Raw genomic sequence first — 25,665 nt, 5'->3', positions numbered from 1 at the left:
TGTGGACTCTAGCTTCCTAGCTCTTTCCTTACAATTAGGATGACTATAAAATTATCATCTAAACTCAGATACCTTTGAAAATGAAAGAGAGCATTATTAATAATTAATATGGGACAACAGGCAAAAACTAGAACTGTTCCAAGCGAATTGGAATGTATAGTCACCTGCATATAGCCCACTTCTGGCTACCTTGATTCTTTCTCAAGGTTTAGCACCAAACAACTCAAAAGGCTGTATTCACTGTCTTGCATATTTCTTCCCCTACTTACCCAAACCAATCAGGTAGAATATGAAAATTACCATCTGGGAATCATGGCTCTATCTAGTTTAACAGTACCCACCTGACAAAATCACCAACTTTAAAGTTTACCAATTATTGGATGAACATATACCATGCAGGAAAAAAATGGTAAGCCTTACTGAAAATAAAACTTTAGTCCACTGATTAAATACCAAACAAAAGAAAACAAATCAGAAGAACTGACAAATCAAAGCCTAAAAGTTTATTTTGAAATCCCTAGATGCAACTTCTATTTTGGAACTAGGGCACTATGCGAGTAGCAATCGTATAAATGAGAAGTAAATGAATCTTACCTTGGGAACTTTGGGAGGACTCCGTAGAAGAGGAACTATTATCTGTATAACTCTGTGGTTCTTCTTTTCCCTCCTGAATAGATGAATTACCAGCCTCTGCTACCCTGGATGCTTGTTGTAATGTTTCTGTTACCAGCTGCCTTGTTTGTTCACTAACCACTGTGGCTTGAAATGTCACTGGTTTGGGTTTAATAAGAACCTAGGAAAAAAGCAGAAATATATCCAGACAAAATTTTAAAGCACTATTTAAAATGCTAAACTCCTAGGTCATGAACTAATATTTTCCTGACATGGAAAACAGCATTCTGTACATTTATTATGCTCTGGACACAGTACTGTTCATGAAAAGCTAATTCAAAATATGGACAAATTACATTTAAGCCACATACAACTGTTAAATGGTACATGCTAGATTTCAACAGCCATGATTCTGACAAGAGCCTTTGTCCATTTTTTCTTGCCTGTAATGACTTGAGGAGCCATTTTACTACCTGTAGGATGCATAGTAGTATGATATCCACAAGCTTAGGATGGTAGAACAGAGAGATACAAGAAGCCTAAATTCCCAATGGAACTTTTGAGTCACAGTATCAGCCCAGGACTACCTCCCTCTGAACTTTTATTAACATATTGTAAATACAGCCTTAATTTGTTTAAGCTGCTATTCTTCAGATTTTTAAAAATTAGCAATCAAATGAAATTCCTAATTGACCCCCCTTCAACAAGTAAACTTGCTTCAGACCTAAGTCATCTTTGAAGGAAACCCCCCAGAGGAACAATGATTTAGACAACTATTAGAAACAACATGGAATGTGTAGTGAATCAACTTCCTGATAAAAGTCAAAACCACAGACACTGAAACAAGTGAAATGAGAGACAGTTTTCAAACAGGACCGTTCAACTTCAAAATTTGGACTCCAGGAATTGCCTCTCTCCATGGACTAAAAATGTTAAGTCACCACATTTTTATTTCCCCATATATAAAATTCTAAACCCTTATCTTCTATTGGTTGAAAAATGAGTAGCTCTCTAGCTCCTCCATAATTTAGGGCTCAAGTAAAGCAGATATTATAAGTAAAGTGCCTTTAGAAGGTCATGTTAACTTACAAAACATAAATACTTTTCTTTGAGAGATTCTGAATTACTACCATCCTCCCTCAACCATTTATTCCTCAAATAACAATATACACCATCAGCAAGTTTTATTCCAAGGGGACTTTTTCTCCAATCTTTGCCCATGGCATGAAACAAATATTGAGATATCCAGAAAAGTGCTGAAGAAACAGGTTTGGAAAACAGATGAATAATTATACATATTTAGTCATAATTTTTAACAATCTGTTTTTTTTCTTAAGATCATTGATCTTTTCCTTCATATTTCTACCTAGGAATTTAGGAATTTAAAATATACAAGAGCCAAGAAAAATCACCATAACTTGTAACATACCTGTGTTTTCCCTTGCTGCCCATAAACAATTTTTGTGGGGATGATTTTAGCTGCTGGTTGAACTGTGGAACCTATTCCTTTTGGCTGAGTTACAATCATTTTGGTGATGGGTCTTGTAGCAGTGATGATAGCTGGCTTTGCTCCTGTGGGCACAGTCTGAATCGTCTTTTCTCCCTAAATTAAAGTCAATGAATTTATATAAATTCATTTAAATGATAAAAACTGTTCTTTTACTAAAAAAAAAAATCACAGAATGGTTTTACTGGGATGATAGGAAAAGGACTATAGATTATGTGATAAAGTATGTTTCTAGGTGATCAAAAATCCTAGAATTAGTTGAAATGACCTTAGAAGTCATCTCAACCACCTCTGACCAAAGAAGGAATATTTCCTAATAAGTGAATTTTTAAAATTACCTCATGTAAGAATATTTATTATACTGTTCTAGTTATAGGAAAAAAAAATATATATATATATATATAAAGAGAGAAAATCTTGAAGAATATCTTCTAAAATGTTAACATGAATTAATATTTTCATTGGGATTATAGGTCTCCTCTCTTCCCTCATATTCATCTTTCTTTTCTAATTTATCTGAAATGGACATTGTGGAATAAAAAATATAGCCATGAAATATACCAACAGCTCAAAATGTACACATCTTTAAGATCCCCAAATATTAAATTATAAGGATATATAGTAGAATGTCTATGTGAAAAAGTATGGACAAAAGATGAAACCAGCAGAGATATTAACGTTCTTTAAAGGATATATAGAGAAATCTGAAGGAAAACCTTAAGGAGTTTCCCATGTTTTCCTATCGGTATGCTACTAATATCACTTTAGTCTTTTCATAGACAGCTTAAGCCCATTAACTTTTCACCATTTTCTGCATTTTATTTATTTTATTCTTAAGTACCATTTTACAGTCATTCATGCACGGACTCCATATTTTTTACTTGAACTTAACCAAATTAAGTTCAAATATAGTGATTTTAGTAAATTATTAAAATTAAAAATTAAAATCCATAAAATTAAAAATGATAGGAAAGGATCTGAAATTTCTTACCTTATCAGTTTTTCTTAATTTTTAGTCACCATCAACTAAATGTGAAATCATCTAAACTTAACAGCCAGTAAAAATAAAGCACCTAACTGAGCTGGTAAAAAGCAATTGCTCTATAAACTTGGAGCTAAATAATATAGACCTTGTAAGTTTAACTACCTGCTATAATTGTGTAAGAGAAACATGACATGCCTGACAGTCATGACACACACACACCCTTCAGAGAGGTATCTCTGGAAAGAGCTTAGTTTATTTTTCAAGAACTGCTCGTTTGTAAATGGGGATGTCTATCTATTAAACAGCTGAACAGGTCCTATCCAGCTATGATGACCCATTCAAAGCTAATCAAAACCAAGTAGCACACTATTTTTACAAAAAGCTGTTCTGATGTGTGAGTGTGGACATGCACAGGTGAGCAAGTGTTGAGTATAAGTACAGGTGCATGTCTGGTAAAGAGGGTGGTTTTATACTCTGATCTGCTACTTTTACTATTACTTGTTATGTCAAATCACTGCTATCAAATACATTTGGCAACTATGATTCACATGCAACTGTAGTCTTAGGACCTAAGATACATTATAACCTTTTAAATATCAAATTCCATGGAAATACAAACTGTACTATAAAATGTTCTAAAAATCTAAATTCTAATCCTGATTTTACTTTTGGCTTACTGTGTGAACTCAGGCTAAAAACAATCTAAGCTTTCCTATGTGTTGAAAAAAATCTAATGGTGGACTTCTACCAACGTTGTAAAGACTGTGATGCCTAAGAAGCTATCATAAGAGAAGTTAATTGAAATACAGCATTCTATTACTAGTGAAGTCAGACAAGGCGGGGACACCACCAAGTCTTAACAGTTAAGAACCAAGAGTAGTAGTAGTAATAATAATAAGAAAACCATTTACTGACGACTTCCTATATGCCAGGCACTGTTCTAAACAGTTTCAAGACAGCTACCAGTTAATGAACAATCTCAATATTAGATATCTAGATATCATATCTAATGTACAAATGAGGAAATTAAGGATTAGAGAGGCTGAATAAATTACTCAAGTCCAAACAACTACAATACTGAGACAAAGCCCAGGTATGTCTCTTCCCAAAGCTCTTAACTACTGTGTTCAATTGCCTTTAGAACTGAATTTGTTCTTTGATTTTTTTTTTTTTTACTAGTTCAAAGAGGTAAAAATGAACAAATGAAAGTAACAAAATAATTTGGTTTCAATTCCAAATATTTCTCTTTCCCCAGCACTGGCCAATTACTATACCAACATCTACTGGCGGTAATAAAATTGTCCACCAACAGAACTTCCCCTGCAGTTAAGCCAGGGGAGTTCTCCATCTGAACTGAGAATCTAAATCATGGTCATAACAATCTAGTTATGAACAATATGTTTCAGAAACTACTGTGAAAAATCAGTAGGTGGTGTTTTAACATTTAGTACATAACAGCAGTGGTAAATCAAGCATTCTGGCCATTGTGGGGTTCTGAAGTCTTTAGGCAAATATTTGTATAGCTGGTCTTTAAAATCCTCAGTGGATTGCTGAGTCTGCAGCTCAAGTTCTTACTTACTCCAGCATTTAGCAACGTTGTGACAACGTTTTTGCCTGGGAGACCTTGAATAGTCGTTCCTTTTCCTGTAGTCTTCTGCACAACAATCACATTGGGTTTGGAAGTCATTGGGATTGTAGTGATTTTGGTAGTCGTTCCTTAGAGAAGGGAGGAGAAAAAGAGGCCTGAGTTAAGGACTAGTAATATTTGGTTATTTCTGTTTATGTTGTATACAATTAATACATGTAGTCAATGTCATCTTTACATAACATGAAGACTGTCATGAGGATGAAAAAGGAAAGACCTGGAATAGTAAATTACAAGTCTTTCCAGCATGAGAGAATATTAAGAATTGACCCTTCAGGCAATCATAACTTTGGAATCTTAGGACCTACTTACCAAACCTAGAATCTAAAAACATCACTATCAATTTTTTCCATCAATATTCCTTCTCTGGTTAGTTAACTGGAACAAATCAGAACCTCTATTTCACAACAAGTATTTCCCCTAAACCCAGTATTACATCTATGTGGCTGACATGAAGGCATGTTCTCCAATAAAAGAACATAATAAAGAGGTAAATACTTATCAAAATTCATACTCACGAAACTAGAGACAATTTATGAAAAGAAATAAATGATTATTTTTGTATGACTAAAAAAGACAAAGCAAACACTGATCCAAAGAATGAGTCACAGATTAAATGCGTGCTTTTGTAATTTGCAGCACTCTGAAGTCTGAGAAAGAAATTCTAATCTATACCCCAGTCCTGTATTTTCAACCATTAAGACCACTCTACTTTGATCTACTGATCCAAACATAGTATCTTGCCTTCTCACCCATAGTCCTCCACAATCTGCTTCTTGTCCACCTATCAAATTCATGCCCTATATTTTTCTAATAGACCAAATCGGAAATCTTGGTATAAATTTAATTCATTCTCTGCCCTCACTCCCTGTATCCCTCAATAAAATATAAGTCCCCAAGTTCCACAGTCTTTTTATGTCACTGATTCCTCAATGCTTAGCATAGTGTCTGGCACATACTCAGTAACAGGTGTTCAGGGAGTATGTGAATGAAGCCAATAAGTCATCAACATATGTCATCTTTCAAAATGCTAAACAGGCAGGCCCCAATCCCCCTTTGGCTTCCCATTTATCTCCCTATTTTAAGTTTCTCCACCGTGCAAATAACACTCGTGTGCCCTGCCATATAAAACATTCTAAAAAACCCATTTCATCATGTCAATAGTCCAGAATATGTTAAACTGGTCAAAAACCTCCCCAGCCTCTATTATATCTAGTTCTAACTTCCCCTTTTGAATTTCAAAATCTTATGTGATCTGACTTCTCATTTACCAATCTGGTCTTTTTTAAAGATTTATTTTTATTTATTTCTCTCCCCTTCCTGCCCCAGTTGTCTGTTCTCTGGTCCATTCACTGTGTGTTCTTCTGTGTCCACTTCTATTCTTGTCAGCGGCACCAGGAGCCAATCTGGTCTTATTTGCTCCTACTCCACAAAACATACCATAAAATCTTGTCTAACAAGTAATTTCTTCACTATGACTCCCCATTACCTACCACATAAAGCCCAAACACCTCTGCCTAGCTTTCCAGATTCTGTCAGACTTTAATTCAAGATTATCCAACATACACCTCTCCTTCAGTGGGCTGGTTTCCACACTGGTCCAGTGGGCTGAATGCCACAGAAAACCTGTGACATTATTCACTTACACTAATTTTAACTCTTAATTAAATCCAATCTTTCAAATGTGACTGGACTGCAGTCTCATAATATATTTGGGTAACTATGAAGTGTTTTTAGAAAGTAAATATTAAAAATTACTTCAAGGAAATATAAGCTATGTATTAACTCTACACCAAAGCACAAGGAACAAATTTTTGACAAAACTTAAGCTTAACAAGTGAATTATAATTTTATCTACTAAAATTTCTAATCTCTGCCATTACAGAGGCCTGCCAATTTATGAGGCAGCTGCAAACCAAGTTTACCAGCTTGACAAAATGGGGGAAAATGTTAGAAAATGGGGGAAATAAGGAATAGCATGAGGAAAAAGCAAGCATGGAGTTATATTAAAATAGAATACAACTTATGATTAGAATTAATTACAAATGTCCAAAATTCCAGTGAGTCTATTTCTAAACCTCAGGGGATATCTATGTTGTATTGAAGAAAGAAGTACGGTTCATAACAAAAGGTTGTCCTCTATTCTTGTTCTACACTTCGTCTATAGTTCATGTTACATACACCAGAATGTATACAAGTTCATTTGATAAACATTCTTTAGGGCAGAGAATATTCTCATGTACATCCCTATGCACAACACAGCCATAGTAGCCAGCTCATACCATATAAGAGAACCCACAAAGTCAGATTTTACTTATAAAGAGTCAAGACAATGGTGCATATAACTGTGAATCATATCTGGATCACAATGAGCTATGTTACTGCTATAGTCTAGTGATTTCTTTTAAAAAGAAGATGCCTGTAAAAAGTTTTACCATTATGATAGTAAGCTTAAGGACGAATACAAGATTACTGACTCAGTTTTCACTATTCACAGATTGTTAAATCACCTGACAGTCCTGGTCCCTTAAGGAGTAAATGGAGCAACAGGTAATTTTTAGATTACTTTGCTCAAAGAATGAGTGAATGAATGAATTAATGAATGAGTATATAACCACCAGCTACATTCTTGGACACTACTAAATATTAAAAGAATAAAAATCAAGCCTTGTCATTGTCATAGGTTCTCATAAAGCCCTTTCAGAGTCAGAATGAGTTGATCTCTGAAGGTCCAATCTTCTACATAAAATGAGTGTGATTCTTAACCAATGTTCAACAAAATTCACCAAAAAACTTACAAACTTGATAGTTCTCTCTATATATACACACATATAAATAAATATTTGACTCTATAAGGTGAGTTAAGTAATAGTAAGCAAAGGCAGAGTTATGCCTTTCATGTAATAGCTTATTTTATTAAAAAGAAAAACTTGACCTTTCTAGAAAGCACTTTGAAAGTCTTAACTTTTCCTTCTAGGACATTATACAATGGAAGAATTCATGTATAATGATATCCATCACAGAATATTTACAATGACACAGAAACTATAAACAACCTAAAACATGAAACTAAGATAATGGCTAAGCTATAGTACATATGAGGCAATACTATGTCATCATTAAAGGAGGGGGAATTCAAAATACATTTGATGGTATCGGAAAATAATACATATAAAAAGGATATACTCAATTTTAAAAATCTACTTATATATATATATATATATATATAAACACATTTATACAAACAACTGAATGGAAAAAACGAAAAGAAATACACCTAAATTTTAACACATTTCTTGGGATGCTGAAAATTAAACATTTCTAATTTTCTTTATATATTTCTATATTTTCCAAACTCCCCACAATGAGAAGGAAAGTGCTATTTAAAAAAAAAAACTTTCAATTCATACAACTAGATGTTTGAGTGTATTTTAAGAAGCACTTCTTTTTTGTTGTGTTGTGGAATAGAGGGTAAGTAGGTGGTAAAGACCTTGGAATTCAGCATCAGCTCATGGATGAAAGCACAAAACTGTCTAAATTCATCCAAACAATTTTGTTAGTTTACTAAGAATAGATAATGAGTGATTAAAAACTACTAATAAACTAAACTATAACCCCGGTATTACAGAACAATAAGAAGATGACAAGGTAAGAGAATGTCTTTATAATGAATACTGGCATGTAACACAAGGACCAGTTTAGAGCATCAGAAATGAGAGAAATGAGGAATAAAAGTGTCAAAGAATGAAGAAGTAGAGACATAATGAGTTCCATACACTGAATTGTTTCACCTGTATGCCAAGCATATCCTGTAGTACTGCAAAAGTTTAATAACTCTTCTCCAGCATACCTATGCACTTGAAATAGCAACCAAGCATGAGGTGCTTTATATTCAAACACAAAAGTAGATAATATGCATATATAAATAGGGTATCTATCTCATCCACCTCTCTGCTTCTAAGAAAATATGCTTACTTTAACCTGGTATAAAGCAGCTAAATCGTTAAATAATTAATAAAGTATGGAAACAGTCCTCATGACATCTGGACATTCCTTCCATTAATGTAGTACTATGAAATCATAGATAAGGGATAAACCCTTATGGTCATTAAAAAGCTACCTACCAATGAAAAATGTGATCACTTTTAAAATAATTTTTTAACTTAGTGCCTATACTATTTAAAGATATTATCAAGTAATAAATTATACTTCCAGTTTAACTGTGTTATTTAAAATATCCTCTTTAAAAGCTGGAATAGGATGATTCTTTCCCTACTGGTTTCCCTTTCATAGTTTGGCAAATATTGGATGTTCTCACTTAGATTTTAAAGTAGAGCCAAAATGAACACTTTAAATATAGTGCTTTATACCAATATCATGCCCTGCTTTGCTTTCTTTTCCACTCCCTGAATTATCAGAAATTTCGATGTCTTGATGTTAAAACGTTAGAAAGCCTCACCTGGGATATACAAAATATGGCACAGCAACAAAAATGGTAGACACTTAAATTCTACAGGGCTTGCTTGAGCAGAGATTATTTACATTGTTATAATTAAAAAATAATAATCAATGAAAACAGATGCAAATACTGAAGGAATGAATGAGCCAATAAAAACCAGGTAAGGTTTCAAGTTATAATAGGCCTTCACTATCTGAGTGAAAAAAAAACTTTTTTTAAGTAAACAGTCAAAATGAATGGTGAAAAGCAAATAAAGATGTTCAAATATTTTATTTTTAATAAGTTAAAGAGACATTAGTAATTGAAATGATAAGATCTGTTGCCTCAAACATATTTAGCTTAACAAATACTAGATCTACCACTATGTAATTTGTGTGGCCTTAGGTCAATTTCACCTCTCTAAATCAAAATCTGTCTTTATCTGTAAACTGGGGACAATACCAACTACTTCAGAGTTGTTATGGGATCTAAATGGACTGACATTTAGGAGAATACTTTGTAAATGAAAAATCTTTATGCAAATATAAACCATCACCTTTCCATTTTGATGAAAAACCACCAAACGTTCCGGTTTTAAACTATGAAAAGCTTAATATGTGAAGACTTAAGACTAGAACTTAAAAAAATTAAATTCAGACCTACACTTAATCACTGAAATACAATAACTGAAAACAAAGCTTTAGATTTCTAACTAGGAAATTGAAACCAACAATTCTTTGACAGTGAAATATGGTTTTTCTTCTTATTGAAGGTTATCTATACCTTTAAAATACTTTAGATATACCTACCAGAAACTATGTTACTGCTAATAATCTTGCCCCCCAAGGTAGCTAATGATTTGGGTACTACTGTAATGATGCTACCACTGGTAGTCTTCACGTAGGTTGTAGCTCCTGGGGTTGCAGCCATTCGACCTATGGACGGGCTCACTGTTGGCCTAGTATAGGTTGCCTGTGTGCCTATAAAAAGGGAGAAGCCAAGAGAAAAAGCTGTCATTGTGTAGAGAAGAAGGGTAATTTCTCCAGCTTAACAATAATTCCATACACTCTAAATTGCATTAACTTGGAAATGGAATTTTAAGGTGTCAAGACATTAGTTTACAATTTTACAGCCAGTTTTCAATGCACGTAGCAAGAACTATGGCCAAATCAATTTGAACATTACACATAAAAATTGGTAATGTGTTGCATCAAATTACTAACACAAGAAAAGTATAGCTAACTCTGTTCCCTTCTTCCACTAGTTTTATGCCAAAAAAACACTTACATTTAATCATCTTTCCTGACAGAGCAGAAAAATTTCTTTTGTAAATTTTAAGGGTCTGTTGTCTCAGTGCCAAATTCAATGTCAGACTCAGCAAACAAGGCATTATTGCTTGATTAAAATTTAACGCACTTTTAATATTTTAAATTTTGCTACCTTCTAAATATATTTCCATCTTTTAAAGGGTTATTCCACTTTACCAGAGATTCAAGTTGAAGTTTCCAAGAACTGCCAGGAATATTTCTCTTTAACCTAAAAAGTTTTCTAATAACATCATTTCTTCAACTTTAACTGACCTGTCAGAATATTTTTCTTCATATCTCTTAAAAGATTTTTACATTTCACACTCCTTACTTTTTTCTAGGACATTGTTTTCTTTTCCCAGACAAGAATTAAAAACTAATCAGATGAACCCATTATTGTTTTTCAAAATCCAGTAAGTCAGAAATACTGTTCCCAAGGTAAGAACTGTTAATCTTGGGAGAATGAAAAAAATGACAAAGATAACACCCTCTTCGAGTGAAGAAAATTTTTTCATCTTTATTCACAAGTCACTGGGATAGCCACTTTCACAAGTTATCTTTTTTTTTTTTTAAGAATACAACCAGTATTCAAAAAAGGGAGAAGGGAAAGAACATTAAGTAGAGTTAGTTTAAACCAGTTACAAGCAAATATCTGAATTTAAAAAAATCTTAGGCAAAGTAACTACACTATAGGTATACATAGTTCGTGTCAGTTGAATTACAGCTGAAAAAAATGTCAACTTAAGCTTTTGTTTTAAAAAGGGGAATACTTATTCTAATAAAGACATATGGATATAGACACTGTTATTTTTCACTAACTTTCCCTGACATGAGGAATCATATATACATAGCAATGTTATCTTTGTGCCAAACAGAGCAAAGTTTGGGAAAGAAGTAGGACAGAGAGACTCAACACAAGAATAGCGGCATTTAAAAGCACGGGCTGGGAAGCAGATGTGGCTCAAGTGTTTGGGCTCCTGCCTGCCACATGGGAGGTCCCCGGTTCAATTCCTGGTACCTCTTAAAGAAGACAGTAAGCTGGCATGACAGGTAGGCGCAGTGAGCTATCACAACAATATGACACAACAAGAGACACAAGGAAAACTTAATGAGAGACACAGCAAAGCACAGAACAGAGGTGGCTCAAGCAATTAAGTGCCTCCATCCCATATCGGAGGTCCCAGGTTCAGTTCCTAGTACCTCCTAAGGAAGTAAGGACATAGCAAATACAAAACAATGAGTGGGTGGGAAGAAATAAATAAATCTTTAAAATAAAAGCATAGGCTTTGCTGGTTTATAAATGGAATTGTGACTGAAAGGGATGTCAGTTGAAAGAAAGCTGAAAAATAATCTAGTAACTAAATAATATAACAAACCTGGAGGTGGATGAGGATTGTGGTTAACAGCACAATTACAAGAATGTAAGAATGCTCTTCTATGGACTAGAACAAATATACGTTACTATTACAAGGTGGTAAGATATGTTGATGCATGGAAAAATACAACTAATGTACCTTATGGACTACAGTTAACAGCAATATTGTAACATTCTTGCATCAATGTCAGAGAAGACAGTTTGTTAATAATGGGGGGGTTATGGAAAATATATACCAAATGTACACTATAGACCATAGTTAGCGGTAATAGTCTGATGATATTCTTTCATAATTTGTAAGAAATGTTGTACAATAAGGTAAAATGTTGGTGGAGAAGTGTTGTATGCGAATTATGCATATTATGCATGATTGTTTTGTCAGTTCACAATTTCTCTAATAAAAAACAACAACAACAAAAATACATATATATAGCAAAGGCTTTGCACTTAAACAGATCTGGGTTCAAATCCCAGTTCTGCCTCATATTGGCTATATGAAACTGGGCAAGTTGCTAGCATAAGTCTCTTTGTTGCCACCTGAAAATGTAGACAATATAGTCTAATGGAGATTGAATGTAATGTTTATACAGCCATTTACATACTGGCCAATAAATGATAGTTTATAAATTTGAGATAGATCTCACTTTACACAATTTATACTGTCACCTAAACAATCACCCTCAAAAAAGAGGTAAGAGTTACAAACATTTAAAATAATAGTAATGGCTAATTGTAATATTAATTAACAGTAAAAAATATTGAGCATTGTGCTGGGGACTTTACCTACCTGGGTTCACTTAATAACCACAATAACCTTACAGCATATATATTATTATCCCAATTAAAAAGATGAGGGTTAGTTAACTGTTTAAGGTCACAAAGGGTAGTACTATTAAGATATAAATGTTCTATACTATTACTTCCTTGACCTCTAGGAACAATGGCATCAGGTGCTTCCCTCAGTCTCAATAACATTTATTACACTGTAATATAATACAGTCCCTTAACTTCATCAGAGTGAGTTCCTTGTGGGCTGGAACCAGGTTTTTATTCATTAACAAATCCTGACTAAGCACCTACTTACAAGCCAGCTCTACATATATTGATGAATGAAACAGACATGGTCCTTTATCCTCATTAAGTTTAGGGTCTAAGAAGGAGAAAAAAATTAAAGAAGTCAACAAACAGCTAAGTAATTAGAAATTGTAGTAAGTGCTAAGAAGGAAAAGGAAAGAGGACAATGAGGGGGAAAAAAATCAAAAGAGTGCTAATTTCAATTGCGGGAAAGGGGACTTAAGAAAGTCCTCTTTAAAATATCATCTCATATGTCTCCATATCCCCAGTACCAAGCCCTTTGCAGTACAGCGATACTGCTCAATGAATATATGATAAATGAATTAAGTGATGCTCAAGCAAACTTACCAGTAGGAGTAGTTACCAGTTTAGTTGTCATAATTGCACCATTACTGCTGACCACCATAATAGGGGAATTGCTACTGGTGGGCAGAGTTGCTGTCACTGGTTTGGGCAAGATTTTACTTGGTTGAACTTGTTGTGTGATGATTTTAACACCTTTAAAAGAAGAAAGATAAATCTCAATACAAATGATTCTTTTAAAACATATCCCTTATACCAACCCAAGAGGGCAGTAGACACACGTTTCCTTAGTCTAAAAAGCAGCTTTTTCATATCCACAACTCTTTAACCTTTTATCCCTCAAATCCTATATTTCCTAATTTCTCTCCATTCAGGAATACCATTAAAACTTTTAACAAAATTCTTACAGAAGAAGAAATTTTTCTTTCATCTATGATTGTGTCATACATGCACTTTCAAATCAGATAAAAACCTAAAAAAAACCTAAAGTTACCCAATGGACCTAACTATTACAGGCAAATGATCTGCTCAATACAAATACTTAAAATGAAGGGACTAGGATAAGAAGTCAAAAGGAAAAGTTAATGTAGCTTTCATATAGTTCATCTCCACCAAAGATTTACTATAATCCCTTAAATTATAAGAACTGTTGAATTTTAAATTGCTTCTTTAAAAAACATTTCAGTATCTCATTTTTTCGAATATAGAATACAAAATAAAGGATATGATACTACTGTACCTACATGAAATATATATGAGAACAAAAACTTAACAGCAATGTGCCAAAAGAAAATATAAGTATTACGGTGGTGAACTTATTGATTTACTTATTTTTTACATTTTCAAAAATTGCATTTACAATGTTGTATTTGTTACATTGACTTTTCAAGTGTAAAAAGAAAATCTCTTATACTATTAATACTAATCTAGGTACTATCAATTGGTGACCAAGGAAGGTAATTTTTGGTAACACTTTTTTTCCCACTAACTTCTCTGATATAATTCATGGATAGAATATATTGCTACAGAAAACTAAGAATTGGGAAACGGACTTTGGCCCAGCGGTTAGGGCGTCCGTCTACCATATGGGAGGTCCGCGGTTCAAACCCTGGGCCTCCTTGACCCGTGTGGAGCTGGCCATGCGCAGTGCTGATGCACGCAAGGAGTGCCGTGCCACCACGCAAGGGTGTCCCCCGCGTGGGGGAGCCCCACGCGCAAGGAGTGCGCCCTTGAGGAAAGCCGCCCAGCGTGAAAAGAAAGTGCAGCCTGCCCAGGAATGGCGCCGCCCACACTTCCCGTGCCGCTGACGACAACAGAAGCGGACAAAGAAACAAGAAGCAGCAAATAGACACCAAGAACAGACAACCAGGGGAGGGGGGAAATTAAATAAATAAATAAATCTTTTTAAAAAAAAAAAGAAAAAAAAAAGAAAACTAAGAATTATTTTACTTTTTGTATGGTGATTTAGATTGAAGCATAAATCTATTTAAGTAATTTTAAACTTCTTGTAACCAAAGAAGTTAAAATTATGACATCTATACATAATTAGGCAAGGTATTGTATCTCTGTAACTTGGTTATCTCATCCATAAAATGAAGATACTATTAGCATTTCCCTCATAGAGCTGTTATAAGGATTATATAAATGAAAATTGTTAAGTGCTTGATATGATACACAGCAATAATTCAATAAATAAAATAGTATTGCAGAAATAAAGAAATTCTGATTATAAACAGTAAGGTTGCAGGTAGAAAAGGATTTCTAGTTTTATCTCTTTAATGAATTACAATAATGCTTAAGGTACATATAAAAAGTCAGCAAAGAATAGACTACAGAGTAAATTAAGAGTCTTAAGAGACTACTTTGAGCAAACCTATGCAAGTAAATTGAAAACTTCAATGAAAAGATAATTTTCTAGAATAATATTATTTACCAAAATTGACCTCAGAAGACAGAGAAAATCAAAATACACAAATTTCCACAGAAGAAAATTTTAGTAACTCCTCCCCCTTCCCCTAAAAGTTGCAGGCCCAAAATAATTTCACAGGATAAATGCTACAATCCATTAAAAAGAAAATAATGCCAATATATTTAAAACTATCAAAGACCAATTTCCACCATGATGGTATAGGAAGTTCCACTGACCAACACCCTAGTCAAACTGCTTAAATTTACTTAACAAAAACAACCATTTAAAGTCTCTGAAACAGTCTTAAGGGCAAGCTGGAAATGAAGAAACAAATCTATAAGAAAATTATGAAAATTCAGAAGAAAGTAGAGAGTCTGTGACATTTGAACCAATTCTGTTCCCTTCATTCTCCCTCCCTGCTCAGAGACCCACAGGCATCAGTGAAGACTGCTGGAGTCAAGAACACAGGGCTCTCTATACCCCAAGCTCAGAGTCAGAGGGTTTTCTACCTATGAAGAACAGGACTTAAGGGTTTCTCATCCTGCCCCCAGCTCCCTGTTACGGATAAATGAGGTCAAGAGATAGGGGCTCACTTCTTCTGCCAAGGGCCTCTGCATGGAATGGAGGTCCTACATTGGATGGAGCACTGGTAAGAATTGTGCTAGAAGTTCTAGTTAGAGCAATTAGACAAGAAAATAATAATAGTAAAAGGTATCCAAATAGGAAAAGAGGAAGTAAAACTATCACTATTTGCAGATGACATGAACCTATATTTAGAAAATTCTGAACTGTCTAGGACAAAACTATATAAGCTAATTAATGAGTTCAGCAAAGTGGCAGGACACAAGATCAACACACAAAAATCAGTAATGTTTCTGTACACTAGTATTAACCAATCTAAGGATATCAGGGAAAATTCCGTTTTCAATAACAACAAAAAGACTCAAATACTTAGGAATCAATTTAACCAAAAATACACAGGACCTATATTCAGAAAACTACAAAACACTGCTAAAAGAAATCAAAGAAGATCTAAACAAATGGAAGGACATCCCATGTTCATGGACTAGAAGACTAAATACTGTGAAGGTGTCAATTCTACCCAAATTGATTTATAGATTCAATGAAATATCAATCAAAATTCCAGCAGCCTACTTTACAGAAATAGAAAGGCAATTACCAAATTTATTAGGAAGGGAAAGTGCACCTGAATAACCAAAAGCATCCAAAAAAAAAAAAAAAAAAATTGATCAGTGGAATAGAATTGACAGTCCAGGAGGAGACCCTCACTCTTTGGCCAACTGTTTTTTTGACAACCTACAAGTCAACGTTACTGGGACAAAACAGTCTCTTCAATAAACAGTGCTGGGAGAACTGGATATCCATAACCAAAAGAATGAAAGAAGACCTCTACCTTACTCCCTATACAAGGATCAGCTCAAAATGGGTCAAAGACCTAAATATAAAAACCAGAACCATAAAACGACTAGAAGAAAATGTAGGCAAACATCTTAAAGACCTTATGGTAGGTGATAGTTTCTTGGGCCTTACACCCAAAGCACCAGTAACAAAAGAAAAAAAGAGATAAATGGGGTATCCTCAAAATTAAACAATTTTGACCTCAAAGAATTTTGTCAAAAGGGTGAAACGGCAGTCAACTCAATGGAAGAAAATATTTGGAAACCATATATCTGATAAGGGCTTAATATCAATGGTATACAGAGAAATGCTACAACTCAACAATAAAAAGACAACACAATTTAAAAATGAGCAAAAGATTTGAATAGACATTTGTCCAATGAAGAAATACAAATGGTCAAAAAACCACATGCAAAAATGTTCAACATCACTAGCGATTAGGGAAGTGCAAATCAAAGCTACAATGAGGTATCATTTCACACCTATTAGAATGGTCACTATTATAAAGACAGAAAACTACAAGTGTTGGAAAGGACGTGGAGAGGTAGGAACTCTTATTCACATTCACTATAGGAATGTAGAATGGTACAGTCACTGTAGAGGACTATTTCACAGCCTAAAGAAATTGAAATTGAATACCAATAATAGGTATATACCCAGAAGACATAAGAGCAGTGACACAAACAGACATCTGCACAACAATGTTCATAGGGACATTATTCATAATTGCCAGAAGATGGAAACCCCAGGTATCCATTAACCAATGAATGAATAAACAAAGCATGGTATATATACATGATGGATTATGCAGTTGTAAGAAGAAATGAAATCATGAAGCATATGACAACATGGATGAACCTGGAGGACATTATGATGAATGAAGCAAATCACACACAAAACGACAAATACTGTATGATTACGCTATTGTGAACAAATATATTGTGTAAACTCATGGAATTAAAACTAGACTACACGTCACCAGAAAATAAAATGAAGTTAGAGAATGGAAAGCTGAGGTTTTAGTGTGTGCAGAATTGGTAAAAAGGTTGTTTGTCAATCTTTGGAAATGAACAGAAAAGGTGAAAGCACATCATAGGGTTTGTAACTAGCAGTGCTATTATATGAGTGTGGAACAGCAGTGTATAGTAATATATTATAATCTTCCATTAAGGGAGGGGGAGGAAATATGCTAAGTGAAAGAAACTAGACAAAAAGTACTATATATTGTTTGACTCCATCTATACAAAATATAAATACAAATAATTTAGAAAGACAGAAACAGAATAGCAACTATGTACAGCTGGGGAAGCAAAGAGAGTGAGAGGTGATTATGAAGGGGCAGGACTTTTTGTTGGTCTATTTTTTGCTTTTTATTTTTATTATTACAGGAATAAAAATGCTGTAATAATGATTGAAGTGATAAATGCACAACTATGTGATTATACCAAATACCACTGATTGTACACTTTGTATGTACTGTATTCCTCATTAATATGTATCAATGAAATTAATTTAAAATAACTCAAAATGAATCATGAACTTAAAATGTAAAACATCAAACTATAAAACTTTTAGGAGAAAATCTTCAAGATCTAGGGCTAGACAAAGATTTCTTACACTTGACACCAAAAACAAGATCCACAAAAGGACAAATTGATAAAGTGCACTTTATCAAAATATACATTAATAAAGAAAAAACTATTTGATCATATTCATATTTTATAAAACTAAATCCATATTATTTTTTTCTTTTTCTTCATTAACAAAATTAGTTTGTTAAGGTCATTAATTAAATGTTCTTTAACCAATCTGTGTTCATTTATTTATTTTTCTGAGTACTAGAGAAAACAATTGAGGTTGTTTTTAGGATTAAATAAGATAAATTTGCCCGGACAAATTTATTTAAAATTTTTTAAAGTAGTGCTTCCACAGTTTATTAAGCTGCCCTTTGCCTTTTATTCTATTTTTCAAAGTTCAAATAAAGTTTACTTAAAAAGTACATCACACATGCACATATACATTAGTGAACAAAACCCAGCCCTATTACTGGGATTCTGTTAATAACATATTCCTTCCCTAACTATGATGGTTAGAGTTCTGAAAATACTCATGATATAAGACTCTGCAATTGAGGAACTTAAGATTTATGGGTAAATATAAAATTAGAGGAGTGAGGTTTTGAGTAAATATAGAAAAGCTTTTAGAAGTATTTTAACATAGAAGAGAGCCAGCAAGATGGTGGTGGTGTATGGAGCTCCTACAGTCAGCTCCTGCTACAAGGCAGTTAGTAAAAACCCAGAGCTATCTGAGCTAGCTGAAGCACCTCTTTGGGGGATCCAGGAGGCCTGAAGAGCATCGTACCACATCGTTGAAGGAATGGAAGGAGGAGACTGCCCACCTGCAGAGAAGACTCGTAAGTAGAGCACTCCATGCCATGGAGGCTGGTTCCCATCCTCCACTGGAGGTACAAGCTGCCTCCGGAGCTGTTCTGCAGCTGGAATTTTGAAAGCTCCACTTCCCCAAAACAGGGGAGGAAGAGATGGTTGGGCACCAACTTCAGGTAGATGAGTAAATTCAGCGGGCTACAGTATAATCCTGAGAACAGCTAAAGTTTGAACCTGTCCAAGTCAGAAAAAGGCCGGGAGCTGCCATCGTAACTCCCTGCAGGCCATAGTGGGGGCGGGGCGGGCAGAGCAGACTGAAAATCACCGTGCTAGTAGGGACCGGCTTCCTCCCATCAGATCAGATTGCAGCTCTAGCATAGGCCCCAGCCCCACCTCCGGCAGGGAGGAATCTGGGGGGAACCTATGCTAGCCTCTCTGGGAAATCACCGGCCAAGTCGCGGGGGCCAGTGATTATCCTACTCTGGCAGCACAAGCCACCCCAGGAGCTGTTTTGTGGCTGGAATTGGAAGCTCCATTTCCCAAAAACGGGAGGAGGAGACAGGTGGCTGCCGATTTCAGCTACTGGTAGGTAGACTTGGCTGGCTAAGATATAACCCTGGGAACAGCTGGGGTATGAATCTGCCCAAGTCAGAAAGAGGCTGGTGGCCGCCACTTTGACTCCACCCCCAGCCTGAGGGGAAGCCAGGCTGACCAAAAATCAGTGACAGTAGGAACCAGTTACTTTCACCCAGGCTGGCCGGCAGCCCTAGCCTAGGCTTCAGCCCCACCTCTGGCAGGGAGGAGACTGGCAGGCCCTGTACCAGCCTATCCAGGTAAGTGCAGATACCTTTGGCTGGCACAGACTGAAAAATCTGAAGTCTACCGGGGCAACTGCGATCATCTTAGACCCACACTGAACAGATTGCTGCCCACACCTGCAGCTCCATCCCTGCCCCAGGCAGGGGAGAAAGGGGTGTGAAGCTTCATCAGTCTCTCTGGGCAACTACAGTCTAGGCCTTCACAACTTGGATTATTCCACACAGCTGTGACTCTGTCCTACCCCTGACAAAGCAGAAAGTTGGGAGAAGTTTCATTGGTCCCTGGCACAATCACGGCAGCTTGAGCCTTCACAGCTTATAGCACCAATTACATCCTTGGCTCCAACTGCACAACCAGCAAGGGAGAAAGGGCAGGAAGCCCTATACTAAAGAGAAAAACTGCACCCAGAATAAATACTCTAGTAAGCCAGATGCCAAGACACCAACAAAAACTTACAATCCACTCCAAGAAACAGGAAGCTATGGCCTAGTTAAAGGAACAAAATAAGCCTCCAGATGACATAAAGGAGTTGAGACAACTAATCATAGATGTTCAAACAAATCTTCTTAATAATTTCAATGAGATGGCTAAAGAGATTAAGGATATTCAGAAGACACTGGATGAGCACAGAGAAGAATTTGAAAGCATACACTGAAAAACAGCAGATCTTATGGGAATGAAAGGGGCAATAAGTGAAATATTAAAAACATTGGAATCATATAATAGCAGATTTGAGGAGGCAGAAGAAAGGATTAGTAAGCTTGAAGAAATGGCCTCTGAAAGTGAACATACAAAAGAACAGATGAAGACAAGAATGGAAAAAATTGAACAAGGCCACAGGGAAATAATGACAGCAAAAGGCATGCAAGCATACTTGTCATCGGTGTCCCAGAAGGAGAAGGGAAAAGAGGCAGAAGGAGTATTTGAAGAAATAATGGTGGAAAATGTCCCAACCCTATTGAAGGACATAGATATCCACGTGCAAGATGCACAACGTACTCCCATCTGAAAAAAAGCTGAATAGATCAACTCCGAGACACATACTCATCAGAATGTCAAATGCCAAAGACAGAGAGAATTTTGAGAACAGCAAGAGAAAAGCAATGCATAACATATAAGGGATATCCAATAAGAGTGTGCTGATTTCTCACCAGAAACCATGGAGGCAAGAAGACAGTGGTCTGGTATATTAAGATACTATAAGAGAAAAGCTTCCAGGCAAGAATCTTATATCCAGCAAGACTGTCTTTCAAAAATGAGGGCAAGATTAGAATATTTATAATAAACAGAAACTGAGAGAATTTTCTAAGCAAGAGACCAGATTTTCAAGAAATAATAAAGGGTGTGCTAGAGCCTGAAAAGAAAAGACAGGAGAAAGAGGTCTGGAAGAGAGTCTAGAAATGAAGATTACATCAATAAAAGTTAACTAAAAGTGTCAAAAGAGTGGTGAATATAAATATGACAGATAAAACTCAAATACTCAGGAATAAACTTAGCCAAAGATGTAAAGTACTTGTATACAAAAAACTACAACTCTGTGTTAAAAGAAACCAAAAAAGGCCTAAATAACTGGAAGAACATTTCATACTCATGGATTGGAAGACTAAATATTATTAAGATGTCAATTCTACTCAAATTAACATACAGATTCAATGCAATCCTGATAAAAATTCCACCAGCATTAAAAAAATATATTGAAAACACGATAATCAAATTTATTTGGAAGGTAAGGGGTCCTGAATAGCCAGATATATCATAAAAAGGAAAAGTGAACCCTCATCTCCAGACTTTAAATCATTTTACCTAGCTATAGTTGTAAAAACAGCATGTTACTGGCATAAAGACAGACACATAGACCAATGGAACCAAACTGATGGTTCGTACACAGACCTTCACATGTATGGTCAAGTGATTTTTGACTAGTCTGCCAAACCTACAAGCTTGGGCAGTACAGTCCATTCAACAAATGGTGCTGAAAGAATTGGATATCCATAGCTGAAAGAAGGAAAGAGGATCCTTATCTCACTCCTTGTCCAAAATTAACTAAAAATGGATCAAAAACCTAAAAATAAAAGCAAGAACCATAAAAGCTCTAGAAAAACTTGTAGAAAAATATCTTCAAGACCTGGTGGTAGGAGGTGGATTCTCAAAGGAGTTAAGAGGAGGACTGAAATGGACTACTGATGTTTAATGTATTTAGAAGTTTTAATTAGCTTTCCTGTAAAAGTGTGGAAATGGATGGTAACACATATTGAGTAAAAGCTAGTTTATAAATGGGGATGTGGCTGAAAATGGTAGTCCAGCTATGTAAATGCCGATTGACAGAATGCTGGAGAATAATCTAGGACCTGAATAGTACAGTAAACCAAGAGGTGGATGAGAATTGGGGTTGATGGTACAAATGCAAGTGTCCTTTGTGAGATAGAGCAAATGTACATCACTACTGCAGGGTGGTGGGAATGTGGAGAAGCATGGAAAAAATAACAGCTAGAGTGACCTATGGACTGTGGTTAGCGTAATAATATAATATTCTTGCATCTATGTGAAAGACGTACTGTGTTGATAATGAGGCAGTATGGAAAATGTGAGCCAAATGTACACTATGAACATGGTAACCATCAGATGATATTATCTGTAGCAAATGTTCCACCACAGTATGGTGTGTTGATGGAGGGGTGTTGTTTGGGAATTCTGCACATGTGCATGATTGTTTTGTAAGTTTACAACTTTTGTCATAAAAAATATATTAAAAAAAAAAAATAGGGTGGGTTGGGGAAAAAACACACCAAATGTAATATAAGGTCTATGATTAGTAGTAAGATTTTGACAATATTTTTTCATAATTGATAATAAACTTCTCACAACAGTGCAAGGTGTTGGTGGAGGGTTGATGTATGGGACCTCTGTATGATGTTATGCACGTCTGCTTTGTAAGTTCACAACTTTTACTATACACTTAATTGTTTATGTATGTTCATATGTAAATGATATAAAGATAATAATAATACGGTTGGCTGGGGGAAAAATACTTTGGTTAGTAGTAATATTTTGGCAACGCTCTTTAAACATTAGTTAAAAAAGTTTAACAACAATGTAAGTTATTGGTGGTAGGGTGAGTTATGAGAGTCCTGTATGATGTTATATATGTTTGTTTTGTAAGTTCACAACTATTATACTTATTGTTCATGTATGTTTATGTATAAGCGATATACTTAAATAAATTAGTTTTTTAAAAAAGTGTTCTACATAGATTAAATAGAACCTAAACAACACAAGATAATAGATAATATTGTACAGCTTATATTAGCCATAATAGATTTTATAGAATATAATTTACCATATCCTGCTTGCTTGAATTTTTTCATGATCTCCCAGCCCTGCTGTTCCAATGAGATAACTAAAAATGTATTTTGTTTTCTTAAAGATATTATACATATTAAGAGGATTTGTAATTTCCTTGTGTCTAAGACTTCATCCTACTTACTTTTCTATTCAATACTTTTATGATTTTACACTTAATAGTAAATGATTCCCACATCTAAGTTCCAACCGTTCTGCAGATGCTTTCAATTAACTGTTAAATTGTCATTCCACAAAGTTCTTCCTTGCACACAAGGTCCTATAATCTTAGCACCTCTGCACATGATAACTTTATGCCAAATTCATATTCTCTCTCCAACACAAGTCTCTTCATTCCAATTTTTCCACTGCCCATTCACCATAACCCCAAAAGAAGTAGAATAGAGCTCTAAAATCCAGGTTTTGTCAGCTTCCTTTATCTCTCCTGAGACTTCACTGAAAAAAAACTCTTCCTTCTCTGCAAGCTGTTTTTTCCTTCCTTTTCTGTTCCTAAGTCTTATATAAGTTCTCATTACATAAATATTTCCAATAGGAAAGTCTCAGAATTAAAACTCTGGTGCTTGAGAAAAATGTATAGGGAAGTAAATATATATCTATACAGTCTTCAGAGAACTGGTGATTGGGGAAGAATCACATCTTGTAAAAATTTTCCAGTTACCTGACTCCTGTTTGATCTGGATGGTCGGCTTAATACCAGGTGGCAAAGGAGACTGCTGAGGCTGCTGCTGATGAGATGCTGGAGAAGGCTGGGTCACTTGTTGCTGCGTCTGCTGCTGCACCTGATGTAATGGCTGCTTAGGGGACTGTTGATGCTGTTTAGGAAACTGTGCAAGAATCTGAGTTGGGGTACTCACTAAACTTTTGGGGGAAGGAAGTCTGGTTGATGCCATTTTGATTGCTGATGTAGACACACCTGTAGAAGAGATAAAGCAAATAGAACTTAAAAGAATAATTAAGTTTACTTCTGGTTATTGCAAGATAGGTAATAGTTTAGAGACTAGGTAAATTGATAAAAACTATGTTTTACTGAGCAGCTAGTAAATATGACATAATATTTGGTGCTTTACATATTTCATATCTGGTCCCAAACTCTGCAAGGGAGGTATTATTGCTCCCAGACTTAAAATAAAATTAACTGATTTTTCCCGTAGGGAAGCATAAGGCAGGATATTCACAGACCGTCTCTCAAAAGATTTTCTGATAGAAAATGCAGGTTTTCAATGGAAATAATGTAAGAAAAAAGCAGGCTGAGTTTTGAATCTTATTTGTAATACATTTTTAAAAACATCACTTTTCAAGTTCTAATTAGCCAATTTAAAAAAAGCACCAAATAATTCAAATTGGAATATTCATGTTTTTAACTATTTAATATGGCAAAGTAGCTTTCCTACATCTCACTTTTCAATTTCCCAAAGCTAAAGTCATTTCCTTAAAACTTCAACTTGGTCATTAAATAATCATGAAAAAATTTACCAGTGGACATATACAATATATTCACAGCAAAAATATTCTGATATACAGGGTTTTAAGGTATTTCTTTTCAGTGCAACATTATTATTAAGCAAGCACTCATAGGTAAGGAATACTAGTAATTTCCACTAAAGATACATTAGCTTCAGACAAATTCTTCTCTTCCTCCCAGATTTTTTATCTGTATTCTTCTAATTCATCAACTATCCAGCAGGACTATTATCTGTCAACTGAGTTAATATTTCTAACAGAGAACCTGGAATGTAACTTACCATCTTAACATTCTGAGCACTGGTGAAAAACAATGAAAAGAAACTAATAAATCAATAGCCTAATTATCAAGTACTTACAAAGGCTATTTCACATCTTCCTTTACCATAGCCCCACCATGACAATCATTAATACATTCCACAGAGAAACAATTTTTAAATATCACATTCTCATGTAAAGTATCTCTGGAGAATGATAAAGATGGAAAAGAAACTTGATAAAGAAACATGATAAAAAATGATAAAGGAGAAGTCACTATGACTCCCTGGGCCTCAGCTTCTTCATTTGTTGAATTTTCCCTTGCCTTACAAGTCTCTAAAGGTTATTATGTGGATCAGGTAAGATCACAGGTTGAGGAACACTCTGAGAGGATACAAAAGGTACAGTCGGAATTGCCTGGAGGACTTACGCTACACATCCTTCACTTCCCCCACCCCTAACCCTTCTTGAATACTAGTGCAGCAGGGAGCCATTTTGGTGACATGTGCTTGCACTATCACTAGACTTATCTGGAGGCCCCTTCAGCATCAACATTTTATAATTCAAGGGTATAATGTGTACAAATTAAAAGTATTGCTTTAAAACTATTTCACTCAGAATGTACTTTCACTAATTGACATTAACTGTGCACATGAGTGTCTGACTCCCCATCTAAACTATGATCTCCATATACTTTTGTATAGGAAAAGTATCTGACAAAAAGTAAACAGGGTGGCTTTAAAGTCAGAAAGAGGGAAACGGACTTGGCCCAGTGGTTAGGGCGTCCGTCTACCACATGGGAAGTCCGC

At 35.1% G+C, this 25,665-nt stretch overlaps 1 protein-coding gene across 28 annotated transcripts in view; it reads right to left on the bottom strand.

The window, feature by feature from the left end:
- Window positions 1-25,665, bottom strand: part of EMSY (EMSY transcriptional repressor, BRCA2 interacting) — an 88,018-nt gene that overhangs the window by 22,148 nt on the left and 40,205 nt on the right. For all 28 annotated transcript variants that reach the window (XR_011649988.1, XR_011649989.1, XR_011649985.1 and 25 more), the window contains 6 exons: window positions 23,796-24,050; window positions 13,292-13,441; window positions 9,997-10,167; window positions 4,684-4,820; window positions 2,042-2,215; window positions 595-793 (listed from right to left, as the gene is read on the bottom strand). Coding sequence is in view for 22 of the 28 variants with exons in the window: in XM_058305997.1 (XP_058161980.1) it covers window positions 595-793; window positions 2,042-2,215; window positions 4,684-4,820; window positions 9,997-10,167; window positions 13,292-13,441; window positions 23,796-24,050 (1,086 nt within the window). In the remaining 6 variants the exon portion in view is untranslated. The remainder of the gene's footprint in view (window positions 1-594; window positions 794-2,041; window positions 2,216-4,683; window positions 4,821-9,996; window positions 10,168-13,291; window positions 13,442-23,795; window positions 24,051-25,665) is intronic.

The sequence above is a fragment of the Dasypus novemcinctus genome, chromosome 10 (assembly GCF_030445035.2).
Source record: "Dasypus novemcinctus isolate mDasNov1 chromosome 10, mDasNov1.1.hap2, whole genome shotgun sequence".
NCBI lineage: Eukaryota > Metazoa > Chordata > Mammalia > Cingulata > Dasypodidae > Dasypus > Dasypus novemcinctus.
This window is presented reverse-complemented; position numbering and strand designations above follow the sequence as displayed.